The 18995-nt window shown below is 43.0% G+C and overlaps 1 protein-coding gene across 1 annotated transcript in view; it reads left to right on the forward strand.

Annotated features, from left to right (window-relative positions):
* zgc:112982 (uncharacterized protein LOC503771 homolog) overlaps window positions 1-17413 on the forward strand; it is an 18586-nt gene extending 1173 nt beyond the window's left edge. Inside the window, exons 2-11 of the mRNA XM_061713911.1 lie at window positions 2144-2188; window positions 2300-2872; window positions 4800-5564; window positions 8916-9085; window positions 10993-11113; window positions 11191-11266; window positions 12708-12835; window positions 12927-13008; window positions 16696-16795; window positions 16877-17413. Coding sequence (XP_061569895.1) covers window positions 2154-2188; window positions 2300-2872; window positions 4800-5564; window positions 8916-9085; window positions 10993-11113; window positions 11191-11266; window positions 12708-12835; window positions 12927-13008; window positions 16696-16795; window positions 16877-16890 — 2064 coding nt within the window. The 5' untranslated portion in view covers window positions 2144-2153 and the 3' untranslated portion in view covers window positions 16891-17413. The remainder of the gene's footprint in view (window positions 1-2143; window positions 2189-2299; window positions 2873-4799; window positions 5565-8915; window positions 9086-10992; window positions 11114-11190; window positions 11267-12707; window positions 12836-12926; window positions 13009-16695; window positions 16796-16876) is intronic.
* Window positions 17414-18995: the final 1582 nt, after the last annotated feature.

Here is an 18995-nt window from a genome sequence, read left to right on the forward strand (position 1 = left end):
ACCATTTAACAAACTAAATATTTAACGCACTGACTGTTATAAAAAAACAAAAAACAAAAACAGCTCTTTTTCATTGTTTTCAATCGGACTTCACATGTTCTTTATACTGTATATTCTCATGTTTATAGTCTCAGCATAATTTACTACTTTACTGTAATTTTACATGTCTTCCATACTGTATATATCCTTTCATAGTTTGTCACAGTTTACAAAACTGCTGCTCACTTTGCACACACTGGTTACTCATTACCGGTATTACCACTACATTCCTCACTTTCTGCTTCTTTGCACTTCTGGTTGGATACTAACTGCATTTCCTTGTTTCAGTACGTGTACTCTGTGCAATGACAATAAAGTTGAATCTAAATCTAATCCTTGAAACTTTTACTAAACTTAAATAAACGGTCAGTTTTTTGGCCATGTCCTCATGAAGATTATTGTCTTACACTTTTTGGACAATAAGCAGATACATAAGTCACAATTTAACCACGCAAATATGAAAGAGCCTTCCCTGGAAAACTACTGCAGAGTAGGGCTGGGGATCGATTCAAATGTCAAGAATCGATTCGATTCAGAATCGATTATCAAGATTTGATTCGATTCCGATATTGATTTGGGTTAGTGTTATTGAAACTGTTTTTTGAGCTGTTGCATGAATTATATGACTGTAGTTATCCAAAATATTACTACTAGTATTATATTGAGATTAAACAGCAAGTATTGCAGCTAATGATGCTGTAAGGACCAATCAGCTCCCAGAATGCTGATAGAACTGAAACAGAAACATCATGGGTCAGAATTACCAAACAGATCCAGAGAGGAAACAGACGGATGAAATCGGTTTTATTTTTTCCCACATTCCGTTTTTATTTGTTCCATTTTCGGTCTATTTTGGTTTTTAATTTTTGAGCATTTGGTTTTTATCATTTTTTGCAAATGTAACCCCAAGACAGTATATAAAGTAATGAAATATAGACAATTTATGCAATTATTACCTAACACTTTAATGTTTTCATACCTTAAACATATTTAGAGGCAAAAACATGGCACCAGTTATTCTTGTGTCCAACAAAACATTCCTTTTTTGGGGATAAACAAAAAAATAACCAAAAGTTGTAATGATGAAAAAAAAAATTACATACGGTAAATAAAAAAAATAAAAAATTTGATCTTTAGACATATGAATCGATTTTTAGGAATTAATATGAGAATCGATTTAGAATTGGGAAATCGATTTTTTTCAACACAGGCCTTGAAACATGCTCAACCTTCAACACATGTTTTAATCCTAACTTTTGCTCCTTCCTTGATCAACAATGGAGTTATACGCTGTCTGTGGGAAAGATGTTTGTGTTTCAGAAGGTTAAACTATTAGTCTGTATCAAGAAAAACAATTAATGGCATTGCTGAGGCTAAAAAAACAATATGTGTGATTGAAAAACTCAGTCTGGTGATTGTGTACAAATTAATACTGATTTATATCAGTTTGTATATCAGTATATGTTTTAATACCAGTATATTGCCCAGCCTTATTAAGACAAAAAGATATCATGTTCACTAGGGCTGGGGGTAAACGATTATTTTTAAAACGATTAATTGGGCGATTATTTTATCGATTAGTCGACTAATCTAATGAGTAATTGACCCTTTGTCAAGCCCCGCCCCCGTTGCTAGGTCATCTCTCCGTCCATTTCCGTTGTAAAAAATGGGTTTTATCACTTTATTTCTCATTATTGGACCAAAGAAAATCAACAGCAACTATAAATATAAATAAAAACACTTCAGGTACCGTGTAGTTAGTTTAAAAAACTGAGGTTTTCGGCAAAAATTAGATCTTTTGATGAGTTTAGCTGATAGTGGAAACAGTAGAATCATCACACGAGCAGTTTTCTTATATTCTCACGTTGTACTAGATATTTTTTGAGTAGTTCCTTTAACATTGTTCCCGGATCTATTTCACGACGACCCAGCCTGACTCAAGGCTATTTTAGATGAGCCCTAACATCAGAAGTCCTCATTTACAAATATGCCTGTGTGTGTTTACGGAGGCCAGACTGGATGACTATTATAATAGATAAAATAAATGCCATTTAAAAGAATAAGACATTTCTTTCCTGATGACATTTCTCTTCTTTCCCTTAAGGTGAACAAAAATGTCAAGGCCGCGGTCTAGATCGCCGCACTACAGGTACGTTCCGTGCTTTATATTCTTTTTTTTTTATACTTTTGTTTGTGTCTTATGGCTTATTCTTGCAGTTCACATAATGACTTTTGTGTGTCCTTCATTTACCTTTTTCAGGAGGTTTCCGTGGGAGGAACATGAATTTGGTCCTGATAAAACTCTGGAGGAACTGCAGGGGAACGGATGTGATAGAAGCCGTCGTCTCCGAGAAGAACCCGAGGAACCCAGAGACGTTTTCAGGGAGGATTTTTACCCCGAGCGCCGGAGGAGATCCCCTCCCTTCCTAGACGACCATCAGTTTAACCGCCATCACTCGGACTTCCACCACGGGAGACCGGCACCCCGCCATGATGCCATGCGTAGCGACGATCAGAGGCTTTCCCCCCCGAAGGAAGGAGCGTTTGACGTGGACAGACACCGAGGGAGGTTTAGGGAGCCGTTCCAGAAGTTCGAGGGCCGGGGCCAGAGACAGCCGGGGATGGGCTGGAGGAGAGAGGAGCAGGACCGAGGCCAGGCCAAGTTCAGAGACCCCAGTCCCAGCATGCACTATGATGACCAGAGAGGTGGGGGGAGAGGACGCAGGGCTACGCCAGGGCCCCATAGAGGTAGACAAAGGGAGAACCCGCATCACAAGAGGGGCTCCTCTTTTCATAGGCCAAGAAGAGAAATGGATGACGCGGATCATCTTGGGTAAATTTCAAGCAAAATGTTTTGCACCACTTTCAGGAAATGAGGAATACAGAAGATTTTCACCCTTTTTTGTATTTTCCAAAAGTCCTCCGTGTTTGTTTTCTTGCTCTTCTACTCATTTACAGTCTGTACCTGCGTAGCAACGTTTTCACGCCTTGTAGTTTTCTGCCTGCATGCATTTCGCTTTCAGTTGCTAATCCTCGTGGCACATTTAAAACCTCATTAGAGTAAAACATGAAATTGTGATACCGTATTTTCCGCACTATAAGGCGCACCGAAAAGCCTTCAATTTTTTCAAAAGCTGACCATGCGCCCTATAATCCGGTGCGCCTTATATATGGATCAATATTGAGCCGCAACTTCACCCACTTCTTGAAGTGAATTTTCGTCAGATCAGCCTTCCGCATCAGTTCCAAAACAGCTTTTTTTCTCTCTTCTCCCTCTGGATATTTTTCAGCAAAGGCTCTGTGTGTATTGTTGAAATGTCTTGCGACATTTGACCGTTTATTGTTTCTCCACAAATTAGGCGTACTGGTAGGCCACTCTCATCAGAGCTAAATGCAAATTAATCTGCCCAGGCATCATTGAATGTTCCATTTTCTTCAGATATTTTTCTTTTCTTACATTTCGCCATACTTGGCCTTGCTGGGGTTGAAAGTCGCGACGAATGGATGGCGTTTTGGCGGGAATACCGGCTTTATATATATATGTGTACCGGCTTTCGCGAGTATGACGTTTATTTTGAGCGACGAAAAACAATAAAATTTATTTATTCTAATATGTCAAGATCACAATAATCTTCCAATTTAGAACTAAAATATTAAAGAACTAATACAAATAAAATACACTTCAATTAAATACTTAGTTGTTTTTTTTTTTGTAATTTATTTTCCCAAGCCACTCGGAGCCGCAGTATAAGGATGAAAGAGTAAACCGCGGGTTGAGACTCTTGGTCTAATGGATGCAGAACGTAACCCCGGCCTCTACTGTAGCGCTAGGGCTGTGCGATTAATCGATTTTAAATCTAAATCGGATTTATTAATCAAGACGATGTTAAAAAAAGGAAAATCTGAAAATCCATTTTCTTCTTTTGCAGCTGGCTGCATTACAGACGGAGCTCGTCATCTTTTGGTCAAGAAAATTATAAATGTTGTCACTTTACTAAACTCAAGGAGGATTTACAGTATCTTTCAATTGCACTTCATTCCCAATAGGTACATTTGTTTGCTATTTTTCTTTAAAGGAGCTTGAGGCAGGATGGAGGCAGGATTTATGAAAAAAAATCGTATACGTTTTAAGTTTTCTAGTAATAATGTCAGATGAAGCGTTCCAAATCAAAAAGAATGAGTCCTCTAGTGTATCTCTCCGTTGCCTTGAACAGGCGGTGTGCTGCAAAATGTGCTGCAATTCTGGGCCTGAATTTCCCGCGCTGGGCTGCAGATGTGACGTCACATGATGCTGCATGCACGTTCTCCCCGTTCTCCCGTGCCGGCTTCACTGTTGGCTGCAGTACCCCCGACGGCCGTCGTGGTGAAGGGTGGCACTAGAGAGTCTAATTTCTTAAAAGGAGCCTCATGCTCTTTTAAAAATAAAGATAAAATATTTGAAACAATTTATTCCATTGTCTTTTTTAGTTTTACCAAAAAAATCGAAATCGAAAATCGGGTTTTCAGAGAAAAAAATCGGGATTTGTTTTTTGTCCAAAATCGCCCAGCCCTATGTAGCGCCTTATAATGCGGTGCGTCTTATATATGGAAAAAGTTTTAAAATACGCCATTCATTGAATGTGCGCCTTATAATACGGTGCACCTTTTATAATGCGGAAAATATGGTAAATTCACTGGCAATTTGATGTGAAACTTTAAAGTCAGATGTGAAGATGCAATGGGACGTTGAATCACTGTCGCCTCCTCTTGTGCCACCACAGGTACAGGGATAAGAAGGACTTGGTGGACACACCCAGAGGTGGGTTTGGAGGGGGCGCGCGGGGGACATTTCCCCGCGGAGATTTTCGGCACTCTGGATCACATTTCATTGAGCACAAATACAGTGACGCGGACGACAGAGAAATGCCGCCATGGCAACGGCCCGAGGACCGCAGGCCGTACGAGCCTCACCTGGACCGCCAGAGAAGTCCTCGTTCGGGGGGTTCCTCTCAGGAGCGCTTCAGGACCTCAGACAGGCCCGGGGGACAGGAAGAGACACAAGCGTTTCATGACGCTCTGCGGGAGTCAAACCTCCACGAAGCGAGGAGGAGCCCCGGGCTGCAGGACAGGCCGCACACCGTGAGATACGGGGACAGAGACGGCCACATGAGCCACCGGGGACGGGGCGGCGCCACGAGGAGCTACAGCCCGGGTGGAAGGACTCGGCCCCCGAGGGCCCGGCCGCACCCACAAGAGTCCTCACAGGGATACCAAGACCTTCCTCGAGGAGATCAGAGGCCCTTCATGAAGGAGCGCCACGGCCCCCTGGACGAGGACGACGGCTGGAACGAAGACCCGCCCCAACAATGGGAGCGGCCCAGGTCCGGAGGTTCGGACCAGTACCACAGAAGAGAAGAGGTGACGGCTAACCTGCCCCGTCAGAGGGAGCGCGACTGGAGCGATCAGAAAGCCGATAACATGACCGTGGTGACGGAGGAAACCCTAACCATCAAGGTGGACATGAGTCAGCCGGTAAACCAGAGCAGGTACAGTATTTCACACACTCTAGTCAAAGGTGAGGGGTGAAAGTTCACATTTTCTCTTTCTAATGTCAAACAAAGACGTAGCCATTGGGAGCGTTCTCACTCTGAGAAGAGGATAAACCGTCCCACGTTGGACGAGGATTGATCCGGACGCGTTTCTGTCCTGGAGACTCGTGAAGCACGGCTTCGTCTGGCGACCAGCCGTTGCATCAGGACGATTCACGCCCGGTGCCCCGAGACGCCAAAGAGGACGTCACACTCATAGAGCTGGTAGCCTGAGCGTCCAAACTTCAAGAAGTTGATCCTCGGGGAACGTTGTGTACAGAGAACTAACTGGAGTTAGAAAAACAACCTTCATTGGATGAAAGAAGACTCTGCTTTGTTGTGAAAGACGTGGCAGAAGGATGTGGACCTGGTCGTCTAAAGCAGTCCTCTTTGACGTCGGACAGACGGAGCACCCAAAGGGATTTGACCCCGACACCTAACGATGGACTGAAGAGGACCATGAGGAAAGAGGATGTCTCGTCTTTGCTAACGGAGGCCGTTGGGAAGCTGGAGGAGGAATCAATACTCTGCTGGGCTTCGTTCAGAGCCGGCTGACAGAACCATCATCAGGTTCTCTGACTTCCCCAAGGAGTAAAGAGAGGTGGAAGAAGTGATCGTCCCTCCGGGAGTCAAACGCGTGCTGAAGATCCCGTCCAACAGACTGGATTCATGCGGTTTTCCTCCGAAAGCTGCAGAGACGGGAGGAACGATGCCAGCACTGCTTGCTGCAGGAAGTTTGAACCTGGTACAGTTTTTGTTTTTGATTTTTGTGGGACCCTCCACGTTTTTAATCTGTCACGTGACCGGGATGGATTGTGTTTACAACAGAGCGTCATGGTGCACCGTTTACAGGACGAGCAGCGCGGTTGTCATGCGTGGTCTTCTCACATCTGAAGATGTTTCCGTCATTAAAGCTGGATCAAGAAAAAGGTTTTTTGTTTTGTCTTTTTGAAGCTGAGGGTTGAAATACCCGCTTTGCTGTTGCAGAAAGGAAGCCGGAAGATTTCTGTCTCACGCTTTTGTCTGTGAAAACACAGTTCAGGGATGCACGTCTGGCTGCAATGTTGAGCGTAAATAACTACCTGAAGAAAACACAAGCAGATAAAAATGATGTTCTGAAATGGAGGAGAGAACTACATTTCACGACAGCCCATGGGAAGAGTTGCCAGATTTGGTCGGAAAAAAGCTTTTCTGCTGCTTACCTGGCCTGACTGAGGGAATAAAGCACGGACCGCACATAACGGATCAGTTATGGGCCGTTGGGAGATTCAACACCGCGGTGTGATGGAGCCACAAGTATTTTCATCCATGGACCTGGGAAGTTCACGCTCCGCCGGAGGTGTCGCTATGCGGAAATCTGTTCGTGGATGTTGCATAACCCCGGACTTGTGAGGAGCATTCAAAGCCTGTCCAGTGTGTGATTATGGACGTAGCAACCAGGGAACCTTGTTTTTGTTCATCACGCCGTCGGGAACTGACTGATGTGGAAACACCGATTACTGAAGAACCTTGACTGCAGGAAAGAGGATGGTCGTGGAGACAAACATGACGAGACTCGGCTTCACAGGAGAAGTAAGGAACGATGCTTAAAGAGGATTGAAGCTGGATCATAAATCATAAACCTGTTGGTGGAGAGACGATCGCTGAGACACATTGGTGCTAAAGGATAAATGGAAGAGGACAAAAACCATGAAGCCATAATTACAACAGGTGCTGGGATGAAGATTGAATGACTTTTCTTTTTTTCTGCGGTTGGAGGTATTGGAGTTATGAGACGGATCAATTGTGGATGAAGAGACCAGATGAACGTGGTTACTGTTGACGGAGGAGAAGCTGAGGCTTCGTCTGCCTTGAGGGGGGAGGAGAACAAGGGCTAAATCAAAAACACCATCATGATGCATCAACAGCCCCGTCTGAGGGACATGCAGGCACCTCTTCATGGAGACGCCCCCCAGGAAGGAGAGAACGCAGGGGCTGAACATGAACCAGTGAACACCAGTTAAGAACCAGTGGAGATGCTTCACCTGCCCGGCGGCAGCTTCACCTGCCCGGCGGCAGCTTCACCTACCAGCTCCGCCTGCCCCGGCGGCAGCTCCGCCTGCCCCGGCGGCAGCTTCACCTACCAGCTCCGCCTGCCGCGGCGGCAGCTTCACCTGCTCGGCAGCAGCTCCGCCTTCCCCCGGCGGCAGCTTCACCTACCAGCTCCGCCTGCCCCGGCGGCAGCTCCGCCTGCCCCGGCGGCAGCTTCACCTACCAGCTCCGCCTGCCCCGGCGGCAGCTCCGCCTGCCCCGGCGGCAGCTTCACCTACCAGCTCCGCCTGCCCCGGCGGCAGCTCCGCCTGCCTCGGCGGCAGCTTCACCTACCAGCTCCGCCTGCCCCGGCGGCAGCTCCGCCTGCCCCGGCGGAAGCTTCACCTACCAGCTCCGCCTGCCCCGGCGGCAGCTCCGCCTGCCCCGGCGGCAGCTTCACCTACCAGTTCCGCCTGCCCCGGCGGAAGCTCCGCCTGCCCCGGCAGCAGCAGTCGTCTGAAACACCTTGAGCCCGAATCAAACCGAAGATCTGAACAGGAACAGGAAGTGTGAACTTTCACCCCGTGTTCACGTCACCTTTGTTTGAGCTTTCTGGCTCGCACTGAACGTCTTTATGACCTTCACAGCTTTTCATGAGTCGTGTTTTTCCAGTTATCACATCCCCCCCCTTTTTAGCTACAGTGTATGTAAATAGTTTAGATGTTTAAGGAACTCGTGAAAGGTAAGTTTGTTGGGTAAGGTAATCTATTTCTTATTTATTACTTGATTAAGTGAAAGTCCTTTTATTTATTTTTATTTGAGAAATGTGTCTCAGGTTTTCCTTGTAGACTACAGCTAATAGTTTAATTTCCCCAGACGACGCAGTTTTGATCTCTCGTCTGTCATAAATGTATTTCTTTTACTAAAGAAACTCTTTTACTTTTAAGTATTTTAAGACATTTACAGTGAAAGAAAGCAGATGAAGCAATGTTAGTGTTGTCGTATCCCAGCATCCCTCTTGCTTACATACATACATACATACATACATACATACATACATACATACATACATACATACATACATACATACATACATACATACATACATACATACATACATACATACATACATATATATCTAGATATATAGATATAGATATCTGAATGCAGCATTAATCAGCAGCAACGGGGACACAAGACCAAGATTTAGTTGTTATAGGGCTTTATTTTTATTTCCTTCAGATCCAGGTGAGTCTGAATGAGGTCACGGTGTTGATGTTTGTCGTCTCCCTCCTGCAGCTCGGCGTGTTACTCCTCGGACCGGCAGCTGTCCCTGGACCTGGTCAACGTGGGGCGCCAGCGCCTGGACTTCCTGCCCATGCTGAAGCACTCGGGGACGTACCGGGAGACGGCCAATCACACGGGGACGTTCGCCCAGGAGATCATCACGCTGGTGCACCTCGTCAAAGGTACACGCCCATTACATTACCATCATATGAAACTAGAACAGATCTCAGATGATACCGAACATAATCTTTTCTGGGCCGACCACTTCATGCTGATCTCAAAACAAACCCAAACCAAAACTCACATTTCAGCACATCAGATTGTTCATCACACACTACGTCAGCAAATCCCAAAACTATTCCCACCTAAAGCAGTAATTTTTATTTCCTTACCGTTTCGTTGTCATTTTCAGTTTATCCACACCGTTCTTTGACCAGAATTCACGGCTTAATCCTTCATAGTTTTCGAGATCTTACACTTTAAGAGAGATCTTTTAGAAGCGCTCTATAAATAAAATTGATTATTATTACACTTGAACGAGACTTCCTCCATCAGGCCTCTGGAGCGGCAGCCATCTTGGCTCCGTGACGCAGTTGCAGTGATTTCTGGATGGAGGTTTGACATTTACGAAATCATGTATCATCAAAGTATTTTATAGCCAGATTCCCTTCAAAAAGGGTAAAAAAAACACATTTAGCACATTTGTCCCAGTATAGGTATCCAAGTACCCAAATAGAGGGTTGGCCTGGTACTATCCACACTAAAACCTTTATAAAATCCATGTACTTTAAGCTATTCTCATGTAACTTGGTACAGTTGTAGTGAAGGAGTTGCTGAATCCAGGCAGTGGTGTCTTTATAATTATATTCATTGCATTCATGGTGTTTTCCACTCTGCAAACTAAAATAAAAACAAATTAGACAAGGATAAAAATTTCAATTTCTTCTTTGGTTTATTACAATTTGCTCAGGCATGTGAACATTCACACTGTAAATGCATGCTGGGAGGTCTTAGCTATCCATTGAGACCAAGATTATGCATATTGTCCTTATAATTGTGGAGATATTGTTGATTTAATTTGGATAGGCCTGTTCAGGTGAAATTCACCTCCAAATCCCTGGAGGTTAAAGGGTTAATAAGTTATGTAAGGTCATAATGTCACTTCTTTTTATTACAACATTACAATCATAATCATCATTACAAAAATCAACATTAAACCCAATCAGAACAGTCAAGTGGGGGATTTTTTTTGTTTATTAATTTAGAAAACTTGTAGAGTTTGATTAATTTTATCAATCGTTTCTGTTTTGGCTGAGTTAATGTAACGTTAAATAATAATAATAATTAATAGAGAAAAACATACCTGGAAAATGACCCTTATTTTCTCCGTGGTCGTGTCATCTGATCTGTCCTCCTATCGGAGCGGAATAGCATAGAAATATCCATTTTCCACCTTTGCTAAATAATCTTCTGGTCAAGTTAGCTTTTACGCCCGAGAACCTCCTGTTCACTGGACCGTCAATAATGGATAAAACGGATAATGAATCCTATTTATTCTTTATTTTATTCATTAAAAGAAAAACAAAACAGTTCAATATAATTACAACAAATCTCTCTCCTTGAATGAAAGGGAACAGAAAGAAGACTAAGCTTATTTTATCTGTCCCTTTTTCCTAAGAAATCAAATTTCAATTAATGTAATAATAAAAAAAACAAACAAATTACGCAATTTAAAAAAAAACACTTTCCAATACTTAATTTAACTTAACTTAATTTAAAAAAACATAAAAAAAAAACAAAACCAAAATTACAACAAAGTTATAAAATGACACAAAATGGCTGTCGTCAAACACAGATAGTTGTATTCTTTTTTTTAGTAAAAAAAAATAAAAAAAATATGAGAATGGTGTTAAAATCCATTATTCATTTGAGCATAAAATTGAAAAAGGAAAATCCGAGCCGTTATCCGTTTTTTTGCATTTTAGTTTGTAAACGAATACTGAGATAAGGAGTTGTTTCGTTTTCTCACTTTTGGTTTTATTTAAAAAAAAAAGGTGATACGTGTGTTGACGGCTCTCTCTGGTTGCAGATCAATACTTCCGGGGGGAGGGCGTCTCCCTCAACGAGCGCTTTTCGGCTCCAGCAGCAGAAAGTTTCCCTGACGAGGCCGGCGAGGAGCTGACGCTGAACCAGAGGTTCAGCTCCAGCCGGTACGTGACAGACAGACAGACAGACAGACTGGTGTCTCCCACGGCTCCTCTAAGCCTGTTGTTCCTCTCTCCTGCAGAGGCTTCTCCTTCAACTCGGACCTGGGACTGGAGGACGACGACGAGGCCATCTTCTCCCGGCTGGGACCCGCTCAGGTGCCACTAACTGGAGAGTAGGGCTGAAACGATTCCTTGAGTAATTCGATTACAAAAAATGATCGAGGAATTTTCTCTGCCTCGAAGAATCGTTTAATTTTGCAGCTCAAAGCATCGTATTTCGCCCAGACTATGTTTAATGCGGCACAGCGCGCTGACGCCGCGCACGTAAAGGAAGAAGAAAGAGGCGGCAGATTTGTCTGGTTTTTGTAACATGCTGTGCTCAGGCATATATATATATATATATATATATATATATATATATATATATATATATATATATTATATATCTATGTGCTCAGGCAGTCTGCACTGGCCCAGACGGGAGACACATGTAGCTCAGTGCTTAACTTTTATTTTCAATCCACGCTATATTCTTCTGGTCCGTTCTCCTATATGTTCCCCCTCTAACCCGGTACATACATAGGTTCCTCTAAACATCTGTTCCCGCTACAGTTTTAACTAAAAGAAAAGGCAGAAAATGTCAGAAAAATAAAAACGTAATAAAGCTAACTGGGTAGTTTTCAATTTTATCTCTGTAGTCATTCATGGATAAAACAAGCTCAGAGTCTCAGAGTTTTATTTTGAACACTGCCAGAACTCAAAATCTTATACTTTAACTTAAAACTTAACTAGAACTTAAAATGTGCTTGACACAAATGAAAGTTCAATTGAAACACGTGGGAAAACACCTAATCTTTTAAGTGATGTGTGTTATCAGGTGTAATGGCATTTTTAGGTTAGAAATAAGAACATTTCTTGGTAAGATCCTTAGTTTTTTGAGTGAAGGCAGTGAATTTGGTCGACTGGTGTAAGTTCAGGGTTTTTAAATGCACAGCCATGAACCTACTGGATTACCGTATTTTCCGCACTATAAGGCTAAACCTAAAAGCCTGTAATTTTCTCAAAAACCGGCAGTGCACCTTATATATGATCATTACGATAATTTCAGTTACTGTAGTCAGGGGGATTGTGGCTACTGTAGTTGGTGTCGCCGAAGTAACAGGGCTAAAAACGTCAGGAATCGTTCAAGACAACAGCAGCGACGCTGACTCGCATAATGGAGACTTTGAAGAGACGGAGCAAAGCTGGTTTTCATTTTGTTAATAAAGTTTGACATACGGTACTTTTCTTGTTTTGTTTTTTTTTTGCATTTGCTGTAGGATTTTGTAGCATTTCCTGTAGCGCAGCTCCATCAGGTAGATACGTAACTCAACCCCAGCCACTATAGTACGGTATTTTACCATGCGTATTTTACCATTTTACCGTGCGCCTTATATATGGAAAAAGTTTTAGAATATGTCATTCATTAAAGGTGCGCCTTATAATGCGGTGCGCCTTATATATGGAAAATCCGGTATATAATTTAGTCTTAGTGATGTCAATTAACATCTAACATCTTTATTTGGGTGTGTGACTAACGTGCCGCGTGTTGGATCAGGGCCTGAACAAGCAGCCGCTCCGGGGCCCGGGGGACCTGAGGCACGACCTGGAGAGGAGGCGGCAGGAGAGGCTGGAGGGGGTCAAGGTCACCATACTGGGGACGGGTCTGTCCCAGCCGTCCTTCAGGTGAGACCGGGTCAGCGTTGGCCTGGAGAAGAGACTGTGACAGGAGTGTTTTTGTTTAGTTTAACTCTTGACGTTTCCATGTTTGTTCCAGTGAGCCCGACGTGTCTGAGATGGACCATGAAAGATTCTCCGACTGGTCCGGAGAACACGGTCGGAGACGGGACGGCAATGCTGTGAGTGATGATGATGAAGACGATGATGATGATGAGCTGGTTAGAGGGTCATGTGTTCTCTCCTACTCTGGTTGCCTAGCAACCACAGACACCAAACAATCCTCTCACTCTTAAAGGGGCAGTAACTATTTTCTCACTCTGACGTACAACTAGACTTGTAGTCAAAACCTCCTAAACCAAGACCAAGATCAAGTCCAGACCAGGACTAGTTCAGCTCCAGACCGAGACCAAAACAAACCTAGTAATGTCCTGATCCTGCGTGATTGTATTCCATCATCCTGGTTCAACTAGTTTCCATATGAGCTTGTTTTCAACTGCAGCTCAATAACACAGAGAAGTGGATGATGATGTTGAACTCACTATAAATGTTTCCATCCATCAGCTGAGATCAGATATGTGTGGCGACTGCACTACCGCTATTTCTACACTATTGGAGGATTGACTCCAGTGCTTTTAAGGATTGACACGACTACTAAAGGTGCGGGTATGGTTCTGCGTCACACACACGCAGAGCACACGGCGCACCCGTGACGCCGTCACGAATCGTTCAGACTTCTCCGTCTCTCCATTTGGTCGCGGTGCAGTACCCCCCGCGGCCACTAGTTAGCGATCTTTTTCTGAATGGTTTATCCGACTTTTTCCGGTCACAGTAAATCAAAGAAATAAGGACAACTATTGTGCAAAAAACAAAAACAAAAAAAATCACATATAAACGAAGAAAAAAGCCCTGGAAGTTCACTACTGATTCAAACCGGAAACCGGAAATGCTTCGCTTTCAAACGAACCAATCACAGCCCTCTCGGTCTGCGTGTGGTCGGCGTCTCCTTGACGCGTAGTTACAATTTTCGGGAGGTGCACGTCAGTGACGGCGCATGTGACGGCGTGTCCTCTGCGTGTCCAAAAACCACACGCCGTAGACACGGCGTCGTTTTGACGCAGAACCATAATTCAGCCTTAACTAGTCCCAAAGTCATTTAACACAGTGGTCCTCAACCTTTTTTCAGTGATGTACCCCCTGTGAAATATTTTTTCAGCCAAGTACCCCCCAGGGCTCCAGACTGCGACCAAATGCTCGCATTTTGCGACCAAAATTTGAGTATGTGCGACTGAATTTCATGTCCACTCGCACACGTGCGACCAGTAAATTTGCCAGTTTTTTTTTTTTGTTTTTTTTTTTGTTTTTTTTTTTACACGTTAAACGTGGAAGGAGTGCCTCAATGAACCCCCATATTTGCAGGCCAATGAGTGTGAAAGGGAATGAGTTGGGGGATCTATTTATTTATTTATTTATTTATTTTTTTCGTTCAATTTTACCAGCTCAAAGCATGGCTCAAAGCAGGTATAACGCCCGGACGACATTTAATGCGACACAACTCGCTGCCGCCGCGGCGCGCACATAAAGTTAGAAGAAAGAGGCGGCGGGTATGTTTGGTTTTAGTAACATCATGCTCAGGCCATGAGTCTGCAATGGCCCAGACGGGAGACACATGTAGCTCAGTGCTTAACTTTTATTTTTAATCCACTCTATATTCTTCTGGTTGTTCTCCCATATGTCCCCCCTCTAAAGCCTGATTTATGGTTCCGCCTTAAATCGACGCAGAGCTCTGCGTTGTTGTAACGCGGAACCATAAATCAGCCTTCACCCGGTACATACATAGGTTTCTCTAAAACATCTGTCCCCGCTACAGTTTTAACTAAAAGAAAATGTGCTCCAATACAGCAGGTCTCATAATTTTATTTTGAACACTGCTTAAAATTTGCTTGACACAAATGAAAGTTAAATTTTAACACGTGGGAAAAACACCTAACCTTTTAAGTGATGTGTGTTGTCAGGTGTAATGGCATTTTTTAGGTTAGACATAAGAATATTTCTTGGTAAGATCCTTAGTTATTTGAGTGAAGGCAGTGAATTTGGTCGACTGGTGTAAGTTCAGGGTTTTAGTAAAGACACAAGTAGGGAAATGTTATTGGCCAGTACCCCCAATATTTGTACATTTGTTAAGTACTGTGTTTAACAGTTACATTCATGGCTGAACGGTTACTAAGCACTTTGTTACCAAGCACTTTTTTTATCATGTGAATGTATGTTTTTTTTATATATAATGACAGCAATGGTGCTGTCAGTTTACTTTATGTTGCGGCATCTTTAAAAGTGCACAATAAAATGTAACACTGCATTTGAAACAGCACATTGTGGTAATTCATTAATCTATTATGAAATACGTATTACTAATACACTGAAATGTAGTAGAAATGTAAAAATTTGGTTAGCGTGTCGATACACGATGTGCGCTCCTAAAATTTCTGATTGTGCCCCTAAAAATTTTCAGTTAGGGGCTACTGTGCTCCTAGTGAAAAAAGTTAGTCTGGAGCCCTGCCCCCTAACCAGCGCAAAGCACTTTTGGTTGTAAAAAAAAAAGACCTAAAACAGCACTGTGCCATCAGTAACTGATTTATTAAACATAAAAATATTGCTGCTATGCTTCAACCACGACTCCATCGTTGGTCCAAGTGATTGACAGGTGAAGCCAGGTGATTGACAGGTTAGGTGGAACCATCCTGGTGTGGGGGATACTCTGGGGTTTTAGGATAATAAGTTGAATAGCCTACTCCTGAAGATAGAATTCATTTTATGAATTTAGACTTATATTTTCCTCAATTATTTATGAAATATTTATTTTTAAAGGATTTTTGCATGGATGCTACTTTTTAAATATATGTATATTTTAAAATCTCACGTACCCCCAGCGGTACGCGTACCCCCATTTGAGAACCACTGCTCTAGCAGAATAACCAGCTCCAACACCCCCCTCCACCTCAGAAAAGGAATGAATGGTAAATGTTACTGATTTAAATTGGACGTAATTTGGAGATGAAACCTGAATTTTAAATATTAAAGATTGAAATCACATTATTTACCATTATAGTAATCAGATTACATCGTATATCAGCATCACTGAAATGGACCTGATGCTTAATCAATCACAACGATAGGCAAATATTATTCATATATTTATTCAAACAAGGCGGTTTATAAACACAAAACTGTAATTAAATACAGACACATGCAGATGCACCAAAACATTAAATCAGATGCAAAATACAAATAGTTTACAAAACTGTACATTAACAAGAGGAAGAACTGCTGATACAAGATTCTGTCACCTTGGTGCAACGGATCTCAGTTATCCGAGTCCGAGACAAGACCAGGACCACAAAAAAGTCTCCAGACTACAATTCTACGTACAACGTAGAATTGTAGAAGCTGCTCTACAAAGCGTAGAGCAGCTTTTATATGTACTGGCCCTTAATTTCCCCTTTTCCTCCTTTTATTGTAGACCTAATTGATTAAGCCATTGAGTTTTTATTGTAATATGACTGTGATTTTTGTAACAGTCAAATGATTTTAATACTTTAATGTATGTTACTTTTTATCGATATGAATATGTATTGTGTCTCACAACTCTTAGTGAGTGGCCCTCAACTTTTTATTATTGCCAATTTTATTAATGTATAATGATATTGTACGCTGGGGGGTGACACATAAATAAAGCTTTATCTATCTATCTATCTATCTATCTATCTACAACTAACGTCAACATGTTGAATTCCACTGAACTGTGAGATTTATTTTAATGAAAAGTGTATTTCAAATAAAACGGTTTTATAAAACCAGCTCTCCTTCAGGGGCCGAGGCGAGGACCTTCAAGCCGGATGACCCCTGGTCCTCAGAGCAGGAGCCATCGCTTCAGCAACCAGCGGCCCAACGTTCACAGCCACCCTGCAGGTAAATCTCCTCCTCCTCCAGGTCTCCGGGGCTCGGTGGTGGCGAGAGGATCTGATGTTTGGTGTTTTCTTTGGTCACCAGGTGCCGGCTGGTGATTGGACGGCTCAAAACAAAGCTTGTGAAAACTGGAGATGCAGGAGAGTGTTGGTTCTGGTGTCTCCGTCCTCCAGCAGAGCGACGGCGTGTCTCCGCGGAGACGCTGGTCCTCCGTCCGTGGGTTTGTGGGTAAGACTGAGCCCGGCGTTTAGGAGGAACCGCCGCTGTTGCAGCAGTTCCTCCTCCTGCTCCGTCCCCCTTTACTACGCCACAGCTGTTCTGGATGTTCCTTCCTCACATTTTTATTTTTATACCTTTTTGTTTCGTGACCACGTAAGGATTTTATTTAAAAACAATCTTACAATGAAACAGATGAAAGTTCATAAGGGGAGATGTGGCGCTACGGAGGACCTGCCTCCAACATCTAAACCTGTTTGGAATTAACGTTGTTATAAACGGTTCATGTGTCGCTGCTGTTGTTCATCTTCACCGACACTAAACACCAACCTGCTCATTGTTTTTGTCTTTTAGTTGTCTGTAAAATACCTGTCGTCTCCGTCACAATAAACTGGTTTTATAGAAGCCTTGTATCCTGCATCCGTCATTCTGAAGCCCGTCAACCGTTGGCGTCTCCCGCGAGCTGCAGCAGCGTTCTCGCTGCTCTGAAGGGTCCTTAAAAAGTCTTAAAGTCCATTTTCTAAAATAAGGCCCTTAAATGTCTTAATTTGTCATAAATCTCCATCCAAGGGTCTAAATTTTAGAGGGAATGTATCCGGTCATCAATAAAAAGTTTATTTCATCTTTTTTGAGGAGAATCTCCTGCGGAGGTTCTAAATCTGTGTTGCCAGGTTGGGCAAGTTTCAGCCCAATTGGACAGAAAAATATATATTTGCGCTGCTTTTCCTGGTTTTTACTAAATATTTAGGAGAAATTACACAAAAGAGTAACAAACTTAACAAAAAGGTTTCCATTATTGCAGAGAAAAGTAGAAACGTACACAAGAAACTCACAGATATTTTATGTGTTTTAATCTACTCAATTTAAGTGTAGTCTTTGTTTGGAGCCTGAACTTTTCTTGGCTATTTAGTGGTGCTGTGAAGATTAATTTGCTTATGACTTGAAATTTATTACGTATTTAATGATTTACGTTGTTTTTTTTGTTGTTTTTTTGGCTCTAGTGGCCCTTTATTCAAGTTGCAGACAGGAAGGGGGTAGGAGAGACAGAGAATGGGGATGACAGGCTGGGATTTGAACCTGCAACCGCCGCAGGAGGACTGTAAGCCACTTGCTTAACCCACTGCGCCACTGAGCGGCCCGATTTACGGTTTTTAACATAGAGAATGTTTGATTCGGGCTGGTTTTTCATTATTTTGGCGGGTTTAACATCGTGTTTGCCCTGGAACCTGTCAGATCTGGCAACCTGCACCTCAGTGCTGGATTTCTTAGAGAAGAGACAAGCAAATATGCGTAAATGTAAATTTAGCGACAAATGGCTGGAAAATTCCAGTTTCTCGTAGAGGCTGAAAGCTAAGATGCCCAAAGATGACAGCGAGGCTGCTGTGGTACATTATTACACCGTTACATCGGGACTGTCTTTCTGGACTTAAATTTCGTCACCAACGGTCCCAGAGCTCTGAGGCTCGTGGGTCAGTCTCAGGAAATGGTTCTAAACACAGACACTTTAGCTCCGGTTGTTTAGTTTTATTTTCTGTGGGATGAAAATACAAAATAAATACAAAATAAAAGAAGTTTCCAGTATTTTCAGAGGAAAGGTTTGGTTTTACTGCTCAGTTGCGTCAACAGTCACAAACACGAGTGGGTCTGTGGTTCTGCAGCGTCGGTGTGGAGGTAGCGGGTCCAGACCTGGGGGGGGGTTATTGTTGCTCTACTCTGCTGCAGAGCCGGGTCTACAAGGCACGGAGGAGAAGCTGCATCGTTCAGACCCGGAGGCCCGTCTGGAAGCGTTTCTCTTTTAAAGCACAGACGTAGATGGAAGCGGGTCTTCGACTAATGTTCAGGTTCTGGAACTGGATTCTGCTGTTTCCTCACGACTAACAGCGAATACTGACGCCTAGCTTCGGAGGAAAGAGTCAAAACCACTAAAATAGTCCGGTTGTTGTGGCGCCGCCTGGTTACTTCTCATATTTGTTCATTAAAACTTCTT

The sequence above is a fragment of the Cololabis saira genome, chromosome 22 (assembly GCF_033807715.1).
Source record: "Cololabis saira isolate AMF1-May2022 chromosome 22, fColSai1.1, whole genome shotgun sequence".
NCBI lineage: Eukaryota > Metazoa > Chordata > Actinopteri > Beloniformes > Belonidae > Cololabis > Cololabis saira.